This window comes from Perognathus longimembris, chromosome 6 (genome assembly GCF_023159225.1).
Source record: "Perognathus longimembris pacificus isolate PPM17 chromosome 6, ASM2315922v1, whole genome shotgun sequence".
NCBI classification, from domain to species: domain Eukaryota; kingdom Metazoa; phylum Chordata; class Mammalia; order Rodentia; family Heteromyidae; genus Perognathus; species Perognathus longimembris.
The window spans coordinates 15,028,423-15,049,252 of NC_063166.1; the positions used below are offsets into that span (position 1 = coordinate 15,028,423).

General features: G+C 39.2%; 2 protein-coding genes and 1 pseudogene across 2 annotated transcripts; 1 reads left to right on the forward strand and 2 right to left on the reverse strand.

Moving 5' to 3' along the window:
- The first annotated feature begins 7,087 nt into the window (after positions 1–7,087).
- On the forward strand, positions 7,088–8,023 carry LOC125353536 (olfactory receptor 11A1). The gene has a single exon (XM_048349233.1). It carries the CDS (start codon positions 7,088–7,090, stop codon positions 8,021–8,023), a length of 936 nt encoding a protein of 311 aa, XP_048205190.1.
- A 3,138-nt stretch (positions 8,024–11,161) lies between these two features.
- LOC125352195 (olfactory receptor 1361-like) lies at positions 11,162–12,091 on the reverse strand. The gene has a single exon (XM_048347325.1). The coding sequence runs from the start codon at positions 12,089–12,091 to the stop codon at positions 11,162–11,164; it is 930 nt and encodes a 309-aa protein (XP_048203282.1).
- Positions 12,092–14,977: 2,886 nt separating this feature from the next.
- On the reverse strand, positions 14,978–15,951 carry LOC125352198 (annotated as a pseudogene).
- Between the last annotated feature and the right edge of the window lie 4,879 nt (positions 15,952–20,830).

Consider the following 20,830-nt stretch of genomic DNA (forward strand, 5'->3'; position numbering starts at 1 on the left):
TTCTGTTTTCCGAATGAAATCACAAGCAACCGTTTGTGTCTGTGATGCCTTCAGCAGTCGTGCTCAGGCTTGGACATGCGTTCACCTTTGGGATTCCAAGTGGAGGTAGTGGAGCCAGGGGAGGGAACCTGCTTGATTAGGAATTATGTATGGGAGGAAAAGACATACAAAGAGGGGCTGGGAATATGGCCTAGAGGCAAGAGTGCTTGCCTCATATATATGAAGCCCTGAGTTCGATTCCCCAGCACCACATATGTAGAAAATGGCCAGCAGTGGCACTGTGGCTCAAGTGGCAGAGTGCTAGCCTTGAGCAAAAGGAAGCCAGGGACAGTGCTCAGGCCCTGAATCCAAGCCCAGGACTGGCAAAAAAAAAAAAAAAAAAAAAAAAGACAAAGAAAGAATCTATCTGTCATCTATCTTTAATGCAAGAAGAAATTTGATGGTATCATATTTATGCCCACACACATATATACATATATTGTGAATCTATTTTGATGAAAAGACATAAGCAAATGTGACTGAATCAAATTAAAAGAGCTTCAGTAGAGTAAAAGAAACAATTAATAGCCAGGCACCAGTGGCTCATGCTTGTTGGTGGTTTGAAGACAACCTGGGCAGGAAATTCCGGGAGACTTATTTCCAATAAACTACTCAAAGCTGGAAGTGGTGTTGTGGCTCAAATGGTAGAGCCCTTGCCTTGAGCACAAAGAGGCTCAGGGACAGTTCTCAGGCCCTGAGTTCAAGCCCCAGGACTTGCAAAAAAAAAAAGAATTAATTCATACAGTGAATATATAATAACAACTGAGGGAAAATACTTGTAAAGTCCACACATGATGAGAAGTTAATACACAAAATATAAAAGGAACTGAAATTAATAGCAAGAAAATAAATATAATAGAAATAAATATAAGAAAATAAATTAGTAGCAAGGAAAAGGGACAAGGAACTTGAACACACACCAGATCCAGGGACAAGGAGTAAGGTGAGTTTGGAGAGATATTGGTAGGAGGATATAAAAGTTTGGTTAGACAGGAGACTTGAGCTCTATTGAAGAACTGGTTGACCATCATTGATAACAATGTATTATGTGTTTGAAAATTGTTATGAGTGGATTTTAAGCATTCTCCAAAAATGACATACAGGGTAGTGGCAGGGAGAATCCTGTGACGTAACATATATCTTTATTAGCTTGATCTACTCATTCCACACTGTGCACATATACCAAACATTACGTTATGCACTACAAACACCCACGACTTTTTATTTGCCAGTGAAATAATTGCCCAAGATAGTTAAAAATAACCATCATTTCCATAACTTCTGTTTTCAAAACACATGTCGTTTTATGCAACCTTTAATCATATGCTGTAATTGAAGAAATAAATGACCTAAGAGGAGGTGAAAATATAGCTGGGAGGTATTCATCATGGGATATAGATAGTAGACCTACATTATTCCCAGTAATTGTGTTTTTTCTGTTTATGTGATGCTGAGGAATGGAACCCAGGGCTTTCTGCATGCTAGGCAAGCACTCTGCCGCTAAGCCATATTCCCAGCCCCAATAATTGTATTTTTGGTTTTTTTTTTTTGTTTTGTTGGTCTGTTGGTTAGGAGTGGGACTGAGTGAAGGCCTGAGTTTGATAGATGACACTGAAATGCTTTGAATATACTTCTTCAGGTGATAACAGGAAAATAGATGAGCCCATTTATTTTGTGGAAGATTCAAAGAAGCAATTAGAGATAAAGTTAGGAGATAGTGGGACGTGTGTGTGTGTGTGTGTGTGTGTGTGTGTGTGTGTGTGTGTTGAGACACCACATAGTGGTTTGAATCTACTTTGTGACTGTGCCATTATGCCAGTTTCCTTCTTAAAACAGGCTCCACCCTGGCCAGCTTTGGTGATCCAGATGAAGCACTCCCATGGAAAGCTACACCTATGGAAGCAGGTGCCTGAGGTCCTGAGAGGGCATGGAGGCTGTAGATGGGGGAAATAAGCATGGAGAGCAGGCTTATGCGAGGACCACTACTGGTGGTGTAGGATTTCGATGTCGCAGCATCACAGTTGCCTTTGGTGGAGCATTATGTATTGTGGAGGGATATCCTTGGGCCTTTCCTCATTCTTCCTATGCTATAACATAGAGCTGGAATTGGGGGATGAGATGTTAGATGAAGAAGAGAGCATTTGTTTTCTGGGGGAATGGAAAGGACGGCCTTCATAGGCTCTTTGTTTCTGTTCCCTTTTTGGTCAAGCCAACTGTTCAGGAACCTTCAAAAAATAGAGGCAACTGTCTTAGGGTGCAGCTGTGTCTTGCTCACTTAAGACTGTTTTACGGTAAAGCCATAATTGGTTCTCAAGGGCCTCTTCCTTCTTGGGAACTGTCAGGCGTTCCTTGAAATAAAAGGAAGGACTTAGAATGAAATGATAGAATAGTTTGAGAGCTAGAAAAAAGGGGAGGTTGGAGGCTGGAGGACAGAATGGCTCAGGACCAGAGGGTGGGAGGGGTAGTATTTCTAGTTAATATCCTGTATTATTTCAGATTGAATCTCAAGAAGGACAGAGAAGAAGGTAGGAAATTCCACCATTCCGAACTTGCAGCAAATCTTAACACATTAGAGAACAGGGCTGCGATGTTAGGTATGCGGGATTCTTTTGTATAAATAGTAACAGCATTGTTCATAGAGCCTTACAAAAGAACTAAAACTTTACAGCCATTCCTTCTCTGACTACTGAGTAACAGATTTCAGTAGATGTAGAGACTCCAAATGTCTCTTTTAAAGAAAGACTTTTTTTTTCCTTAAAAAAAATTATAGCATTTCTATTTCCTTCAACTTGGGCATTTAAAAGATACTTTCCAATCATCCTTGCTGTAGACTGGATTATCTCCTTTCCTTTCTCTTTCTTAGAGATGGGGGTGGGGGAAATAGATAATCATGTTCTCTAAGTCTTAGTTGTATGTGATGGATACTCTCAGGACTGGTGATTATGTCTTTGATGTTGGGGAATGAACCCAGGGCCTTGTGCATGGTGGGCAAACTCACTAACCACTGAGCTAGACCCCTAAGTAGAAGGAAGTCATTCTGACATCAGCTTTTAATTAAAAAAATTTTTTTTTTTTGCCTTTCCAGGGGCTTGAAGTCAGGGCCTGAGCACTGTCCCTGGCTTCCTTTTGCTCAAAGCTAGCACTCTACCACTTGAGCCACAGCACCACTTCTGGATTTTTCTGTGTATGTGGTGCTGAGGAATTGAACCCAGGGCTTCATGCATGCTAGGCAAGCACTGTACCACTAAGCCACCTTCCCCGGCCCCTGGTATCAAGCTTTTACATCTTCACTTCTGTACTTTTTTCTTATGGCTTAGAAAAGTCGGGATATGCTTAAAAATCATACTTTTTCATATTTCTTTTTGTTTTTCATAAATCTGCTGCTTTATTATGTTGTAATTGTCAGAGCTTTTAAGAGTTAACAGATTAAAAATCATGCTAAGTTAAAATTTATTTACTGTTTGTTTTTATAATGTGTTTTATAAAGACACATGTTTGATGTATACCTCTTCAAGAGTCTGAGCTGAATAAGATTTGCAGCTTTTACTTAGTATTGCCTATGATTAGGTGGTCTTCAGATAGTAGGTTGGTATGGCAAAATTCATCTGGTTTTCAAAATCTTCCTTCTTTTTTTCCTTTAGTTTTCCTACTTCAAAATCAGCTTATCACTTTGGAGTTTTGTAACTTCAAATTTAGCAACTTCCACGGTTACAAGATGCCTCTTTCTTCTTAGGAGAGGAATCTCTCTTATCCACCTGCAGTTACAGTGTCTCTCCTCCTTCCCACCCCCTTTTTTGGTGCCAATCCTGGGGCTTGAATTCCCTGAGCTGTTTTTGCTCAAGGTTAGAGCTCTACCACTTTTAGCCACAGTGCCACTTCCGGGTTTCTGTTGGTTAATTGGAGACAAAGTCTCATAGACTTTCCTACCTGGGCTAGCTTTGAACCATGATCCTCAGATCTCAGAGTCCTGGGTAGCTAGGATTGCAGGCATGAACCACAGGCATCTGGCTCCCTATTTAAAAAATAGTCTTTATATCTCATTCTCTTTTACTTCCTCTTTCCTCCACTCATTGAACAATAGATTTGGGAATGTGACGTTCTGAAAATTCATGATGACTTTTCTTTCTTAAGTGTAGACAGGAGGACTTTAAAAATATTTATTATTATTATATTATATTTTTAGTATCCTTAAGTAGTTGTACAAAAGGGTTTCAATTCAACATGTCAGTTGGTGAGTACAGTGCATCTTGATCAGTGTTACTCCTTTCATCATTCCCCCACCTCTCTCCCAAATCCAATCTTCCTCTTTACTGAGCTCCATTTTCACATTTCTACATGGAGTATCATGACTACATTCACCCAGCCTTCCTCTCTTCATTTGCCTGTCCCCTCTCATGGACTTCTAATCCTCCCCTGACAGATCATGTTCCAGATTCCTGGCATTCATTTTGTTAAACTGTTAAGTTAGTTGTTCAAAGGAGTTACACTATAGGAATCCTCCCTTACATATATTATACTTTCATTAACATGTTTGTGTATGTATGCATATAACCCTATATATATTTTCTCTTACATGGAAGTCAGGTCTAGAACATGGGAGAACTTTTAAGTACTTCAAAAAGAATCTGATTATGAAATGAACATAATCATATTTCTACTCCTCTGTGAACACCCACACAACATATACACAAATCAGAAATCTAATTTTGGTGAGAGGAAGTTTTCTTTTGTTTGAGGCCCTATAAGTAACACATGGACACATAGATTATACCACTTTGGTCTCACTTGAAAAAATAGCTTTATATCCTAAGCCTACCATAATATTTATATTTCAGTCTTTGCTTTGGTTCCTGTCTAAGCTATTAGTTATATTTCCAGTTTCTCTGGACAAATTGGCATTGTTTAGCACACCAAAGGTAAGTACCTGGGGATTTGTAATTGGCTCCTTTCTTTCTCTTCTTGATTGTGGGAGAGAGATGGGATTTGCAAACACTGCCCTCTTTTGATGTCCTAAAGATTGTTATTCGGGAGAAGAGAGGCAGTCCTTGTTTGTTTATACATTTAGAAGTTGATGAAACTTCTTTTGCTCCCTTGACTAGTGCTTGAATTAATTCTGTATTCCTTGAAAGTGATTTCCCAGAATGGTTGAAAAGAGAAGGATGATAAATATTTCTTTGAATAAATCCATGCAGTGGATCATGACCAGAATGAAAACATGTCAGTTGCACAGCAAAATCATGGCATTTATATTTGCCCTTATGACCCTATCCTGTCTCCCACTTGCTCCATTTTCAATGAGATAAAGGTCTGTCACAAGAAGTACTTTTCTTTAATCTATGAACCAGAACCTGAATGAGTGGAAGCTATGAGAAGGCCAATCCTGGCTTCCTGTAGGAATAAATTCCCCAGGATCAGTGTGATCTAATGATGTACTGAATCGCAGTGGAGGTGGTAGTGAGTGGTCCAGTGCTGGAACTCATTAAGCCTGGATTCAATACACACCTCCGTCCTGGGCATGAGTGCTATAGAAAGAGTCCAAAACCATAGAAAGAGTTTGAACTACATAAGTGTTAAAGGAAGTCTACAGAAGGACCACTAAATTCACATCACAAAAAGATGTAGATGGGAGAAGAGGGTAAGGGAATAAAAAGTTTCTAGAGGACGGTGGTTACTGAATCTGTTGGACTTTGTGGTCTCTAAAGTAGAGAACCTCTCTTTGATCAATTCACACGGGTTCAAGTTAGAGGAGAGAAAGTCTTACACATGAAGTTATTGGTATTTATTTGTGACTTTATCTCCCCCCATTCTGGTACTGGAACTTGAATTCAGGGCCTTGCTGTCTTGGTTTGTTGTTGTTTTTCCTTTTTCACTCAAGGTTGACATGAGACTTCATCTTTCTTTAAGTTTTGTAGTCATAAAAATTTAGTTTCCATGCTAAATGAACTTGTAATCTCATGGGCAAGAGAAGCTGCTTAGAATAAAATCACGGCTAAGCACTGAAGGGAGCACGCATGTGCATACCAGTAGCAGCTGGGTGGGACCATCCGTTATTTTATTCTTGCTATCTGCATCAATCTTCCACAATGCTATCAGATCCAGTGTGGACCCTGCCACTGTACTGTTTAACCATCAGGTGCGTGCACATGATAAAGCCCCAGAGCCTGCTTATGACACGAATAGGCCTCAGGTGCTCGTACTAGCTACCTCTCTAACTTTCCTTTCCCTCATTATTCACCTACATTTGAATCCCTCTTCAGAGATGGAGTTAAAAAAATTACCCCAGACTATTTACCCTCTTCTCTCCCTCTTTTTCCTTCTTACATTTTCTTATTTCTTGCCTTAGTATCTACTCATGTTTTTTAAAAAAATTATCTGAAATACCTTCCCCTCCTTTTTGATTTTTCGTTTCTCCATAGCAATGTTGTTATCCTAGCATTGCTTCCTCCATGAATTATTTTCTCCAGATCAAATTAACCAGCATTCAGCTCATTGGTGTACACATCCCTTATGAAAGACTATAGTATAGGCTTCTTAAAATGATGGCCTGGTTCTCTATGACCTGATAGCAGCTGTAATTAATGTAATACCATCTTTATACGAGACACAGTACATGGTTGCTCAAGAGCTAAGGGCCTCCATTAGTCAAGGAGGCTTCATGGGAGAAGTGGAACATACACTCGGTTCTTGATGATTTTATAGCAGCAGTGGGCAGAGGAGTTGAAAATGGGGATTTAGGATGCTAGAATTCATTATATGATAGAAGTGGTAGATGGGATTAATAGGCTAAAGGATTCCCAAGGTGAAAATTGTGCATTTGGTTAAACTCTTCTGAGGGTAGAAGAATATACATAATAGAGGAGTAGGATGAGAGATCTGGGGCAGGGGTGGCAGTCCCTAGAGGGGACAGACAGACGAGAACTTGCATAAGCAACTCTCATTTTGTAGACTCACTTTGATCTGCTTCACTTTATCCCTATTGATTTTAGGCTTGCTATAGAGGCACGTTAAAATTCTTCAATGACCGGCAAGTAAAACTTGGATGACTCATATGGAAAGTGTCTTCACAGGAAACCGGACCATTACCAGATTTATCCTCCTTGGCTTCCACAACATTCCTGAGCTTCACCTCCTTTTCTTTATTGTGTTCACTGGTGTCTATGCTTCCATCATCATTGGAAATATGCTGATTATTGTGGTAGTGGTCAGCTCCTCAAGACTCCACACACCCATGTATTTCTTTCTGGTTAATCTGTCTTTCCTGGAGATCTTGTACACCTCCACCGTGGTGCCAAAGATGCTGGAGGGCTTCCTGCGGGAGGCAGCTATTTCTTTGGCTGGTTGCTTGCTCCAGTTCTTTATCTTTGGCTCTCTAGCTACTGCAGAATGCTTTCTGTTGGCTGTGATGGCCTATGATCGCTACCTGGCAATATGTTATCCACTCCGCTACCCATTTCTGATGGCGCCTAAGTGGTGCTTGGGGCTGGTGATCACATCCTGGCTGTCTGGCTTTATGGTAGATGGACTGATTGTGGCTCTGATGACCCAGCTGAGGTTCTGTGGCCCCAACTACATTGACCACTTTTACTGTGACTTCATGCCTTTGGTAGGCCTGGCTTGTTCAGATCCCAGAGTGGCTCAGGTGACAACATTTGTCCTTTCTGTCGTCTTCCTCACAGTTCCCTTTGGGCTAATCCTGACATCTTATGGTCAGATTGTGGTGACTGTGCTGAGAATTCCCACCGGGGCCAGCAGGAGGAAGGCTTTCTCTACGTGCTCCTCTCACCTTGCTGTAGTGACCACATTCTATGGAACCCTCATGGTCTTATACATCGCACCCTCTGCTGTCCACTCCCAGCTCCTCTCCAAGGTCTTTGCTCTGCTCTACACAGTGGTCACCCCCATCTTTAATCCTGTGATCTACACGTTAAGGAACAAAGAGGTTCATCAAGCTCTACAGAAACTCCTCTACCTTAAAAACAATTGAAATGTGATGAAAGGTAGGGCATGAAGATTTTAGTGTGGACTTGGGACATTTTGATTAGGAAGTCTCCTGGGATTCGGTGAAAAGGAATAACTTCTTTTGTGTGTGTGTGCGTGTGTGCGCGTGTGCACGTGTGCACACACGACAGTCCTACAGCTTGGACTGTAGCCCTGGGCACTGTCACTAAATTTTTATGCTCATGGCTAGTGCTCTACCATCCGAGCTACATGTATGGCTTTTTTGTTGGTTGAATGGATATAACAGTCTCATAGACTTTCCTTCCAGGGCTGGCTTTGAACTGTGATCCTCAGATCTCAGCTTCCTAAGTAGTGAGGATCACAGGCATGAGCCTCTGGTGCCAGTCTTATTTTGCTTTGTTCCATTGGTCTATAGGTGAGCTATTCTGCCATTGCAAGAAAAGTTGAGAAAAGCAGGATAATTTTAAAGTGCTAGTTAAAAAAGTTATTTAAACTTCTTTTATTTCTGTATTGTATATTCTGTATTTTATAAATGTTACCCTGAAACAATCATATACTACATAGATGTATTTAATTATTATACTGTGCTCCATAATATATGCAGTAATAATAAAATAAATGAAACAGTAATACTGAAACAAATCTACAAGTGTTGCTTATTTTATTGTTGTATGACATTTCATTATCTATCTATCTGTCTATCTATCTATCTACCTATCTATATATCTATCTCTCATCTACCTTGCCAAAGCTCTGTGTGTGTGTGTGTGTGTGTGTGTGTGTGTGTGTGTGTGTATGTGTGTGTATGCTGGTGCCAGGGCTTGAACTTGGCCTTATACTCTTGCCTAGCTTTTGTTTTTGTTCATGGGTGACACTCTAACACTTTACCCAGTCTGGATTTTTGCTGGTTAATTGGAGATAATTAGGATTTGTCTTCAAGGGTTGGGTCCAAACCACTGTCCTCAGATTAGCCTCCTTAGTAGCTAGGATTACAGGCAGAAGCCATTGATGATTGACTATGAACAACTTCAACATTGTGTACATCCATGTTTTCCTATAACACATTTTTAGGATATAAATTGCTAGGCATAAGGATAGGTACATTTTAAACAAGTTTAGAAGTAAATTCACTTTACTTAGGTATTTTAAAAAAATTTATTGTAGAAAATGTGAAGTGAATATTTTGTTTTTAGTTTTTATTGCAGAAAAATCCGAATGCAAACAAAAGTAGAGAGAATAGCATAGCAGATTCCCATTAATGAATTAATCTTATTTATTTGAGACAAGGTCTTACTATGTAGTCCAGGCTGGCCTGGAACTCACTATGCAGTCCACCTCAGCCTCAATTTTTCTGCCTTGGTTTCCTGAAAGTTGGATGAATCCTCATTTTAAATGGGGACCTATTATCTGTCATCTGTCTGTCTATCTGTCTGTCTATCTATCTTTCTATGTATCTATCATCTATTGAAATAGAGACAGAATCAAAATTGAATATTTTTTGAAGCAAAGATATGCTTGGTTAGATTTTTTTTAAAGAATTGAATGACATCATAAAACACAGAGTTCTTGGTTGCTATAGTTCTAATGACTTAATTTACATTGCTGGTCAGTGAGGTGAGGTGAGATTAGCTGGATCTATTTATTCTCATCTTCCAATTAACTTTTACAACCCAATATTATTGAACCTAATTTTTTTTTATCACCTGTTGATAAAAGGTAATGATAGATGCCTAGATTTTTAAAGTGTATTTTGGCTTAATGTGTGGTATATATTTCAAAGTTGCTTTTGTAAAATCTTGTTTAAGAAGTTCTAAATAAGACAGCTTCTGACTATATAGTGTGAAAAAGTGTGAAGTTAGAATTAAAAGGAAACCAGCTTCTAGCCAGGCACTGGTGGCTCACACCTGTAATCCTAGCTACCAAGGAGGTTGAGATCTGAAGATTGTGGTTCAAATCTAGCCCAGGGAAGGAAAGTCCTTGAGACTCATCTCCAATTAACCACCAGAAAACTGGAAGTGGAGCTGTGGCTTAAAGTGGTAGAGTGCTAGCCTTGAGTGAAAAGCTCAGGGGACAGTGCCCAGGTGCTGGGTTTAAGCTCCACGACCAGGGGAAAAAGTGAAGAAGAGAAATCAACTTTTAAATGGAGCAATTGAAAAGAGAATCCAGTATAAGAGGTGAGGAATAGTCTTCGTAGGGCTGGGTTTATCTAACGTATGCATCAAGTTATATTTCTGAGTTATATTAATCATCAAGTAATCAGATCTTGTAATTCACAACATAAGTGGAATATAAGGGTTAGTACTACAACATGTGGTCTGTGCTTTGGTATAATACATAAAATATGTTCGAAGACAAGTTGGAATATGTTATAGTTCCTGAACTAGTTAGTGTACATTCTCTTTAAAATGCAATGCGACAAGTATGTCTGTTTCACCTTTTGCCAGTCTATTTGAAAGAAGAATTCATCCTTTGAGTGATGAGTTAGCCACTTTAGGTCTTTGAAACAAACTTAACACACACAGACATATGAAAGAAATATTTTAAAATCCTGTTACCAAAGAAAGAATATTTTTCCAAAAATCCTAGCTTTTTCCATTGTTCAATTCTTAGCCATAGAATCAAACTCATAGCACAAGTGTACACATATAAAACACTCTGAAAAGTGAAGGATTTAAAGTGGGAAATTGCATTGGCCCAGTTTTCTTTCTCTTCTTATGTCACAGTGAAGCTGTTGGGATTGTATGGAAGGTGGGGACTTCCTTTCATGACATCAGAGATGGCATAAAGATAATAATGAGGATCTATCTTAAAAAAAAATTGTCCTTCATGGGGCTTGAACTCAGGGCTTGGGCACTGCCCCTGAGCTATTTCACTCAAGGCTAACACTCTACCACTTGAAACACAGCTCCACTTCTGGCTTTTTGGTGCTTAATTGAAGGTAAGACTCTCTTAGACGTTCCTATCTGGGCTGGCTTTGAACTATGATCTTCAGACCTTAGCCTCCTGAGTAGCTGAGTTACAGGCACGAACCACCATTGCCAGCCCGGCATTCTTCCCATCAGACCATATAATGTTTGGTGAAGACTGTGGTGCTAACTGACTCCTTTGTAACTGTAGCACTGTGCAGCCACCCTTCCCAGTGCTCTTGTTTTGGGAATGACTCCTAATCCAAGGAGTTTTCCATGGCCAGGGTCCTTTTCAATGCATTCTTCACATCCTTATTTCTCAGACTGTAAACGAAAGGGTTCAGAGTGGGAGTTACCATGGTGTACATGATAGCAGCCACCATCTCCCCAGAGGAGTGTGAAGTTGAGGGGGGCTTCAGGTAGGTGGCAAAGACTGTGGTGTAGAAGAGGATGACCATGGAGAGGTGGGAGCTGCAGGTTGCCAGGGCTTTCCTTTTCCCCTGCGCTGACGGAACCCTAGCCACAGCACGGAAAATATGGACGTAGGAACTTACAATGCAGAGGAGAGCACCGATGCCTAAAAGTCCAGCCAGAGCCATTGTCAAGTCCTCGTTGAGACGGGTATCCGAGCAGGAAAGCAAGAAGAGTGGCCCCAAATCACAGAAAAAGTGAGAAATCTCTTGACTCGTATGAAAAGATAGCTGGGATAGCAACAAGGTATGGACTAGCGAGATGCAGTGGGCCACTCCCCAGGACCCACCAACCAGCACCCCACATCTATAAGGAGTCATGAGGAGTGGATAGTGCAGTGGGTGGCAAATGGCAGCGTAGCGGTCCATAGCCATGATGGCCAAAAGCAGGTTGTCCATGTCAGCAAAAACAGCAAAGAAATACAGTTGGGTCAGACACCCAGAGAATGAGATCGCTCCATTGTGGGTCCATAAATCCTCTAGCATTTTAGGGACTGTGCTAGTGATGAAGCAGAGGTCTACCAGGGAGAGCTGGCTGAGGAAGAAGTACATAGGAGTATGGAGGCGGATGTCAGCACCAATAACCAGCAAAAGCAATAGGTTCCCTAGGAGGCCGAGCACATAGAGAGCCAGGAAGACACTAAAGAGCAATTGCCACTTGTCTGGATAGCTGAAAAACCCTGAGAGGACAAAGTCAGGAGTCTGGCTGCAGTTCATTGTGGCCCTTGCTGGGTTTCAAGACAATTAGTGTGAAGAGGATTCACTCAGTATGGACACTGAGGTGGGCAGCAGCCTAGATTCTGTTTCTTTGTGATAGAGTCCTTCATATCATCAGCTAAGAAGTTAAAATATCAATGCGAGGTATAAGAGTTGGACTTCACGAAGGATGGTTCATCGAGGAGACAGGAGACAGTACAGTGAAAGAACAGAGGCTTCCTGGAATCCCTTGAAGTGTGAAGAATCTGTGTGTGTCAGTCTATGTATTATGAGATGGGATATGAACTTGTTTGGCAATCTCTTTTTGACCAAGATCCTCTTTTTTTTTGTGGCCAGTCCTGGGGCTTGTACTCAGGGGTCTGGTGTTGTCCCTGAGCTTTTGTGCTCAAGGATAGTTAGTGCTCTACCACCTGAGCCACAGCTCCAATTTGGATTTTTTTTTTGTGGTTAATTGGAGATAAAAATCTCATGGATTTTCCTGCCTGGGCTGGCTTTGAACTGGAATCTTCAGATCTCAGCCTTCTGAGTTGCTAGGATTTTAGGATTCCTTTGAAACAGAGGCCATGTATTAGTACTTACTTTAGTGCTTAGCACATAGGAGGAGCTTAAGAAATGTTCCTGCTTATCTATGTATCAACTACTGTAGTTGAAGTTATACATAGACTACTGGTAGCAGTCTAGGTGGTTTATCATCGTCACTGTTGTCCCATCTCATAGATTGCCCAATATGTAGTCAGAATCATCTTTTCTAAAAAGAAAATATAACCATTTTCCTTGTTTACTTAGAAGTAGATACCTGAGCTGGATTCTGGTGGCTCATGCCTATAATCTTAGCTACTTAGAAAGCCAGCCAGGAAGAAAAATAATCTTAGTGACTCTCTTCTCCAATTAATTAACCAGCAAAAAGTTGGAATGGAGGCTTAGCTGAAGTGGTAGAATGTCAGCCATAAGTAAAAAGAGCTTGAGGCCTTGAGTTTAAGCCCCAGTATTCACACACACACACACACACACACACACACACACACACACACACCTCTGTGCATGTTCATACACACACATACACAAGTATCTGTGTAACCATTTCTTTTATGAAAAATTTACAGTCCCTACTATGGCTTAGGAAACTCAGTTCCTTCTTTTGGTTATTAGATCTACCTTTTATATCCTGTTTCTGTGCCTTCATAGATTGTCACAGTTGTAATATAAGTATATATGATGCCATTACTTATATATAACTTGAATATTTATTAAGGTTTCTAAGTTAATATTTGTCTCTTTCTTAAGGCAATATAGCCAAGACTGGACCTAGGGCTGGGAATATGGCCTAGTGGCAAGAGTGCTTACCTTGTATACATGAAGCCCTGGGTTCAATTCCCCAGCACCACATATATAGAAAACGGCCAGAAGTGGCTCTGTGGCTCAAGTGGCAGAGTGCTAGCCTTGAGCAAAGAGAAGCCAGGGACAGTGCTCAGGCCCAGAGTCCAAGGCCCAGGACTGGAAAAAAAAAAAGACTGGACCTAGATTTTCTTGCTTTTTGTATCCCTAGTGCCTGATGTACAAAAGACAGCCACCAAACGAATAAATAACTGAGACTGAAGAATCTACTGAAGGAAAAGTTTGTCCCATTGAAATAGTTACCTTCTGTTTCAACATTTCAATCAAAATCTTCTTCCAGGTGTTGTCCTAATAACATTGGTTAGAAATATTGGTTCATTGATTTCTTTTATTTTCCTCATGTCCTAAGTAAGCATTACAGCATTCTACATAAGGCTTCTTCACTTTGGTCTCTTTCTCACCTTTATTTTCCTTCCCAGATGGCTCCATGTAATTTGAGTCATGTTGCAAGTATTTCACAGAACTATACAACTCTCTGTTCTTGGCTTGACTTGCCTCTGTTTGTGTATCTGTAACATGTCCTATTTCCTATTGATCACAGGTAGTCACCTGTGCCTGCTTATTACCAACTTCCACATGTGGATCCACCCACCTAGGAGAGAGGATTTCCTCCTCAGCAGGCTTCGCCTCTCTGTCTCGTCACTTCTAGTTCCATGTAAACTCCTGACAGCACACTCTTGTTTACTTTAATCCACTGTCCTCTTCTCTCCTGAGGAAGTTCCTTATTCACTCAAATATTACCAAGCCCTCCGGTCACAGTTACATTTTTACCTTCTTCTTCACAATTAAACTGACTTTGAATGTTCTAGTCTTTATTTTCTTATCTCTTCTTAAGTATACATAGGATAACATAACCCTTAATTAGATACTGTCTGAAGGAGTTTCAACCTTCTCTGACATACACCGTTTCTCTTTTCAGTTGAATGTTGTTATTTTAGAGTACGAACTCTGTTTCCTTTTATATGTTCTGAAATATGTTCTGAACCCAATACTTTATCAACTGCCAAAGTCCACACTTACCTATTACCTTCTTTAATTCCTACTTCATGACTGATGACTAGAGAAATAGCTACTTTCTCCAATACTCTTAGTAGACAACGGACAAGGAGAGAGTGGAGAATCCAGGTCTTTTGCCTGCCTACATAGTTGAAACACAGTCTGAAGGTAGAGATGGTATCGTTTGGATCTGAGCATTATCCTTTTTAATCTCTCTTGAGATGAAAAGAGTTTGGCTGTAGAAGAAAGCTGTCTTGGCCTTTGAGACCTAGTTCCCAGGGTTACTCATTAGAAGCAAACTGGAAAGAATTTTCCATTGAGAAAATTGCTTGCAAATGGTGTTTATGGAATGAAATCACTAAAACAGAAGTACAAATATTAATAATTATTTGGAAGTGAAATCAGAATGATTACTTAAAGTATACAACCTATATCCAATCATTGCTTTGCTTCTTTTTTTTCCTTTGAAATGAAAGTACACATTTTTTAGCCTAAGTCACAACAAAAAGGATACAAGTTAAGATTAAAATATTTATTACAAGCAGATTTGTTTTCCCTACATTAAAAAAAAAAACATGACTGGAAACATTCAGAGAATGGGAACTGCTAAACAATTTTCAAGTCCATCATCAAATTTGCTATCATTAAAGGAAGATATATTTTGGAAGTTATAACTAGGGAGCTTATATACCACTTATACAGGGGGAAAGAAAATAAACTACAAAAAATTCAAACTGATCTGCAACATTCTAGTGTTTAAGCACATAAAACTGTACCATTTAATGTATTTCTCCATGAACATTTTATGAAATTCAGATCACAGAGTATCATTTACAAATCGTTTGTCTTTCTTCTGATCATCTATACCTTTTGCACAATTCTTGAAGACAACACCATCATCCCATCTTCTTTTAACTTTGAAATTGGCCTGAGGCTGAGATGGGCCAGTGAGATTAAGAAGAGGGTTTCCACTCCAAATGTTTTCCATACGAATCCTCTCTTCTTCGGCTTTTTGCTCTTGTTCCTTTCTGGCCTGCTCCTCAGCTCTTTCTTTTATAATCGTTTCCAGTTCAGCTAGAAGTGCTGCAGTCTCATCATCATCACTCTCCTCTTCAAAATCTTCCTCTTCCTCATCTGTTAGAGGATCATCCGCGTCAAAGTTGGGAGCAGGAATCTGGTTTAATGGAGGCTTCTTCGACACTGAAGTTATATGTTCTCAGTTTGGATGATCCCTGTTTTTTTCTCTGGCAGCAGCTCTCTCTCTCACTTCCAACTCTCTCCTGAAGTCATGGTTGCGAACCTCTTCAGGAACATCCTGAGTAGTTTGTATGTATTTTATCTTTGTGTGAGAGGGAAGGTCTCTGCTTGAATACTGCTTTGAAAGTTGGCTCAAGTCACCTTCTCCTTTTCCTCTTCCACCTCTTGCAGGTTCAGAGGTTGGCCTGGCTGCTGTAGTCATCTTTTATTTGAGGTCACCAAGATCTCACACACACACACACACACACACACACACACACACACACACACACACACACACACACACACACACACACCATCGCTTTGCTTCTTTAAGCCAGAAAAGTGAGAATGGTGGAAATATGGTCATAACATTTCACAAGATTGATGTATATTAATATTAATGTAATTAATGTATATAGATGTATTTTGGGTTGTGTTCTTCTAAACAAATACAGATTTAGGCTGCTCATTTGCAATCTACCCATAGATACATTACAGGATAGATAATTTGATTTTTTGGGGGGAGGTCAGTTTTGGGGCTTGCTCAAGACGAGGGCTCTACCATTTTGAGCCACAGCTCTATTTTTGGTTTTCTGGTGGTTAATTGGAGATAAGAGTCTCAAGGACTGCCAGGATTCTCTTTGAACTGCAATCCTCAGATCTCAGCCTCCTGAGTAGTTAGGATTATAGGTGTGAGCTACTGGTGCCTAGATTAGATAACTTAATTCTATACAGATGAGCAATTGTTCCAATCCCTTTCATTCACTTTATTTCTCTTCTAATAGTCAATTTTAATGAAAGTTTCTATACACTATTGTTTATGAAGTCAGATAGATAAAAGTACTACATATTTAAAATTTTATTTTTCCCTCATAAAGAAGAAGCTCTAAGATTTGAGACTCTTATCTCCAATTAACCACCAGAAAACCAGAAATAGAGTTGTGGCTCCAAGTGGTAGAGCACTAGTGTTAAACAAGCCTGGAACCTGATACCTCCTTCCCCCACCACCCCACCAAAATCAAATATCCCGTAATGTATCTATGGGTAGATTGCAAATGGGCACCCTAAATTTGTATTTGTTTAGAAGATCACAACCACAAATATACATTAATTACATTAATGTTAATATACATTAATATACATCATTGAATCTTGTGAAATGTTATTGTCATATGTCTACCATCCACACTTTTCTGGCTTAAAGAAGCAAAGCAATGACTAGATATAGGTTGTGCATCTTAAGTAATCATTCTGATTTCACTATCAAATATCTTCACGAGTGCTTGTTGTTTGTTTTCTTGATGCCTGTTATTCTCTTGGGATGAGATGGAATCTAGTGTAGCTTTCATTTGCATTTCCATTATAGCTAAGGGTGTTCAGCAGTCTTTCTATGATGTTTTGTACAGGGTGAAGTAATGGGTATCATTCAGTCTCTAGCATATGGATATTCAGTTTTCCAGCATTATTTGTGGAAGAGGCTGTTTTCTCATTGCTGGGTAGATTATTCTGTGAATATTTGTTATGTATACTTGATTTACAGTCTCCTTTCATTCTATTGTTTCTTGACTTTTTTGTGGTCTATAACACCTGTCTGTTGGTGAGAGTGTTGACTGAGATTCCCCCACTGTTATTGTGTGTCTGTCTATCCTTTCATGCCTAGTGGTGTTCATTTTATAGTGAGTGTGTTTATTATATTCAATGTGAGTGTGTTTACAATTCTTGCATCTTCTTGATTGAGTTTTTCCTTTGTCAATACGAAATGACCTTTTTGTTTTCTGACTAATTTGGGTGTGAACTCTGCCTGGTGAAATATGAATATCATTATTCTTGCATCCCATTTGCTTGGAATTATTTATCCTACCCTTTCTGTATAAGTCTGTGTTTTTCTTTTCTAATAAGTTGCGTTTCCTGTAGGCAACAGTTGGGTCTTTTTTTTTTTTATAAACCCAATCATCAGTTCTATGTTTTTGATTAAAGAATTTGAGAGACAAAGGATAAAGGACAAACCAATGTAACAGCAATATTTATCAAACTATGTGCTGTAAACCAACTGTACAACTCATGGGGGGGAGGGGGAAGGTGGGGGAAAATGAGAGAGGAGGTAACAACTTGGCTAAGAAATGTATGCACTGCCTTATGTATGAAACTGTAACCCCTCTGTATATCACTTTGACAATAAAGAATTAAAAAAAGAAATGAATGACAAAAAAAAAGAATTGGGACAACTAACATTCATTATTATTGAAAGGTATGGAATAATGACTGTCATTTTGTTGGTTTTTAATGTTTGCTCCTTTCCTCATCCTTATTTTACCTACTCTTGTAGTCAGATTTTTCTTTCCCATATTTTTCTGGCTAATTTTATTTTACAATTCCTTAAGACTATTCCTTAAGACTTACCATGCTGGCGCAATGGTCATGAATTCCATTCTATTTTTTTAAAAACATGTATCTTTGAATGTTATGTCTGTTGAATTATGAAGGAAAGCTTTGTTGGGTCTAGCAATTCAGGCTGGCAGTTATTTTCTTTCAGGGCTTGAAATACTTCATCCATGTTCTCCTTGCTTTTAGGTTTTTTGACATGAAATTTGCTGTTATTCTGATGTTTTGTCTTAAGATGTGACTTGCAAGTTGTATTTCACCTCTTTCCATATCTTTTCCTTTTTTGTCTATTTGATGCTATAAAATGTTGTAGAGAGCTTCTTTTCTGATCTTGTTTCATTGGTGTTCTAATAGTTTGTTATACTTGAAGGACTACTTTCTGAAGACTTTTGTTTTTGTGCCATTATTTTATTGACTATAATTTCCGTGTCTTTTGGCAGGACTTCCTTTCCCTCTGCTATGCCCATGAGTTCCATATTTGCTCTTCTAATGGTGTCCCAAAGATCTCATTTGTTGTTTGTACACTTTTCTTTTTACTACATTGTCTGACTGTTCATTGTTGAGTCCATTATTGTGGGCTTGATAACACTTGAAGCACCCATCATGCTACTTTACCTTCTTTTTTATTTTGTTTCTATGTTTGGATTTATGCATCTGGACTCATACCATATGGTGGAAGTTTCAGTCAACCTATGTTCCTTCATTTGAATTATTCTCAGTACTTAGACAGGACAGAGTAGTGGCTGGTGATGACAAAATTCTTCCCACTGAAGTGGGGCACAGCTTGGTTGCCAAACATTTTCTTACATATTTGAGGAATCAGGGCTGAACTAAGTACCATTCAGAAAGAGAAAAAAACTAGCTAGAATCTCTTGTGCCTATAACTCAGGTCATTGCAATATGCAGGCTGAGGGCTGGGCTAATCAAGGATCAGGAATGAACTTCAGGAATGAACTCATTTCAGAGGTTTCACTTTTGTGTATTTGGGAGACTGCTGGCTTCAGAGAGCTTTGTAGCCTGTGGCCCAGACAATTGTCACTTATTCCATAGGCCTCAGGTTTGTGCCCGAAAGGGACAGCAAATACACAACCAAAAAAGTGTTTCTCTGGATATATCCGTAGTTGAGAGAAGAAAATATAGCACAAATTTCCTCATTAGAAGCAGAGATGCAAGGAAATCCAGCAATCTGCCTGCTAGTTTCAACATCTCCAGGTCCCACCTAGCAGGTGGAAAGGACAGGATGTGAAAATTGATGGACAGAGTTTGGACTTAGAACTCTGAACTCCCCAGAGCAATAAGAATGAGGGCTCAACAAAAAGATAAACTTCAAATCTGGGCACTGGTGATTCACTTGTACAATCCTAGCTACTCAGGGAGCTGAGATTAGAGAATCACAGTTCAAAGTCTGCCTGGGCAGAAAACTCTGTGAGACTCTCATCTCCAATTAATCACCAGAAAATTGCATGTGGAGCAGTGGCTCAAAGTGGTAGAGAGCTAGAAAAAGAGCAAAAGAGCTCAGGTACAGTATTCAATATTCAGATCCTGAGCTCAAGCTCCATGACATCTCCCCCCCCAAACAAACAACAACAGAAAACAAAACCACCCCCCAAACCAAAGAGAAACTTCATTGTATGAATAACTGTTAATACAATGGCTGGGAGACATGACAAATCACAGCAGAAATTTCTGGAATAAATCACACATTTGTTACTATTTTTCACTTGAGAGTGATCATTAGATATGAGCACACACAATTGAAAGACCAGATTATTTACCCAGAGAAATCTGGGCTTTTTAACAATAAAATTTAAGAAACTTAATTTGTGTAGTTACTAATCACAAACAGTGAGAAGAAACAAAAGCAAATTACTTTTCTCTACTTTCTTCAATGTTCTCAAAACTATAGAAGTAAAGGAATATCATATGAAATATAATCATATTTCTGAACTGACCCAAAGGATGTCACTGCCAACAATTTCTTAACTATTATTCACATCCTTCTTTTCATTTTATACAACACACTGTTTACAGGTAAGTCTTAGAGGTAAGTGGATGAATACTTCTGAGGAAATGAAATTTTAATATTAGTCCTCTGAGACCTGTGTTGACTACAGAGCTAACATTAAGAAACAGCATAATGCATAAAAGAGGAAGAAGAAAAAAAGGAACACAACATAGGAATTTCCCAAGTCTTCTTTCTTATATTGCAGGTGTGAAAAAGTATCTTGTTTGTTTTTACATAAATCCTAATCATTATCAAGGGGCAATCTCCCTCTGGTTTTCTATGTCTAGGGATCTGTTTCTAATTAGATGACAAAGAACTGCATAATAACAAGGTGATATTTCTGAAGATGGAATTCAGCAGCAATGGCAACATAAAGTATCAATTCAAGTGATGATGTTTATAATTCCTGGGAATATAAACAAAGCGTTATTGCTGTTGTTGATGAACACACGATCAGGTAAGAAAATGAATGAGGAGTAGGCTGGGAAATTGAGTTTTGTTTGCTCGTGACTGATCTGTCTGTTTACAATCATTAAATTTCAACAAGATTTAGGGCTGTTTTTACTGTGTAATGATGAACTCCTGATTGAGATTGAAGATATGAAAGAACATCAATTCTTTTTTTTCTTATTTATTGTCAAAGTGATGTACAGAGAGGTTACAGTTTCATACGTTAAGCATGGGATATATTTCTTGTACTGTTTGTTACCTCCTCCCTCCCC

Excerpts from the sequence above, each read along its gene's own strand:
- LOC125353536 (XM_048349233.1), top strand. The coding sequence starts at position 7,088 with ATGGAAAGTGTCTTCACAGGAAACCGGACCATTACCAGATTTATCCTC.
- LOC125352195 (XM_048347325.1), bottom strand. The coding sequence starts at position 12,091 with ATGAACTGCAGCCAGACTCCTGACTTTGTCCTCTCAGGGTTTTTCAGC.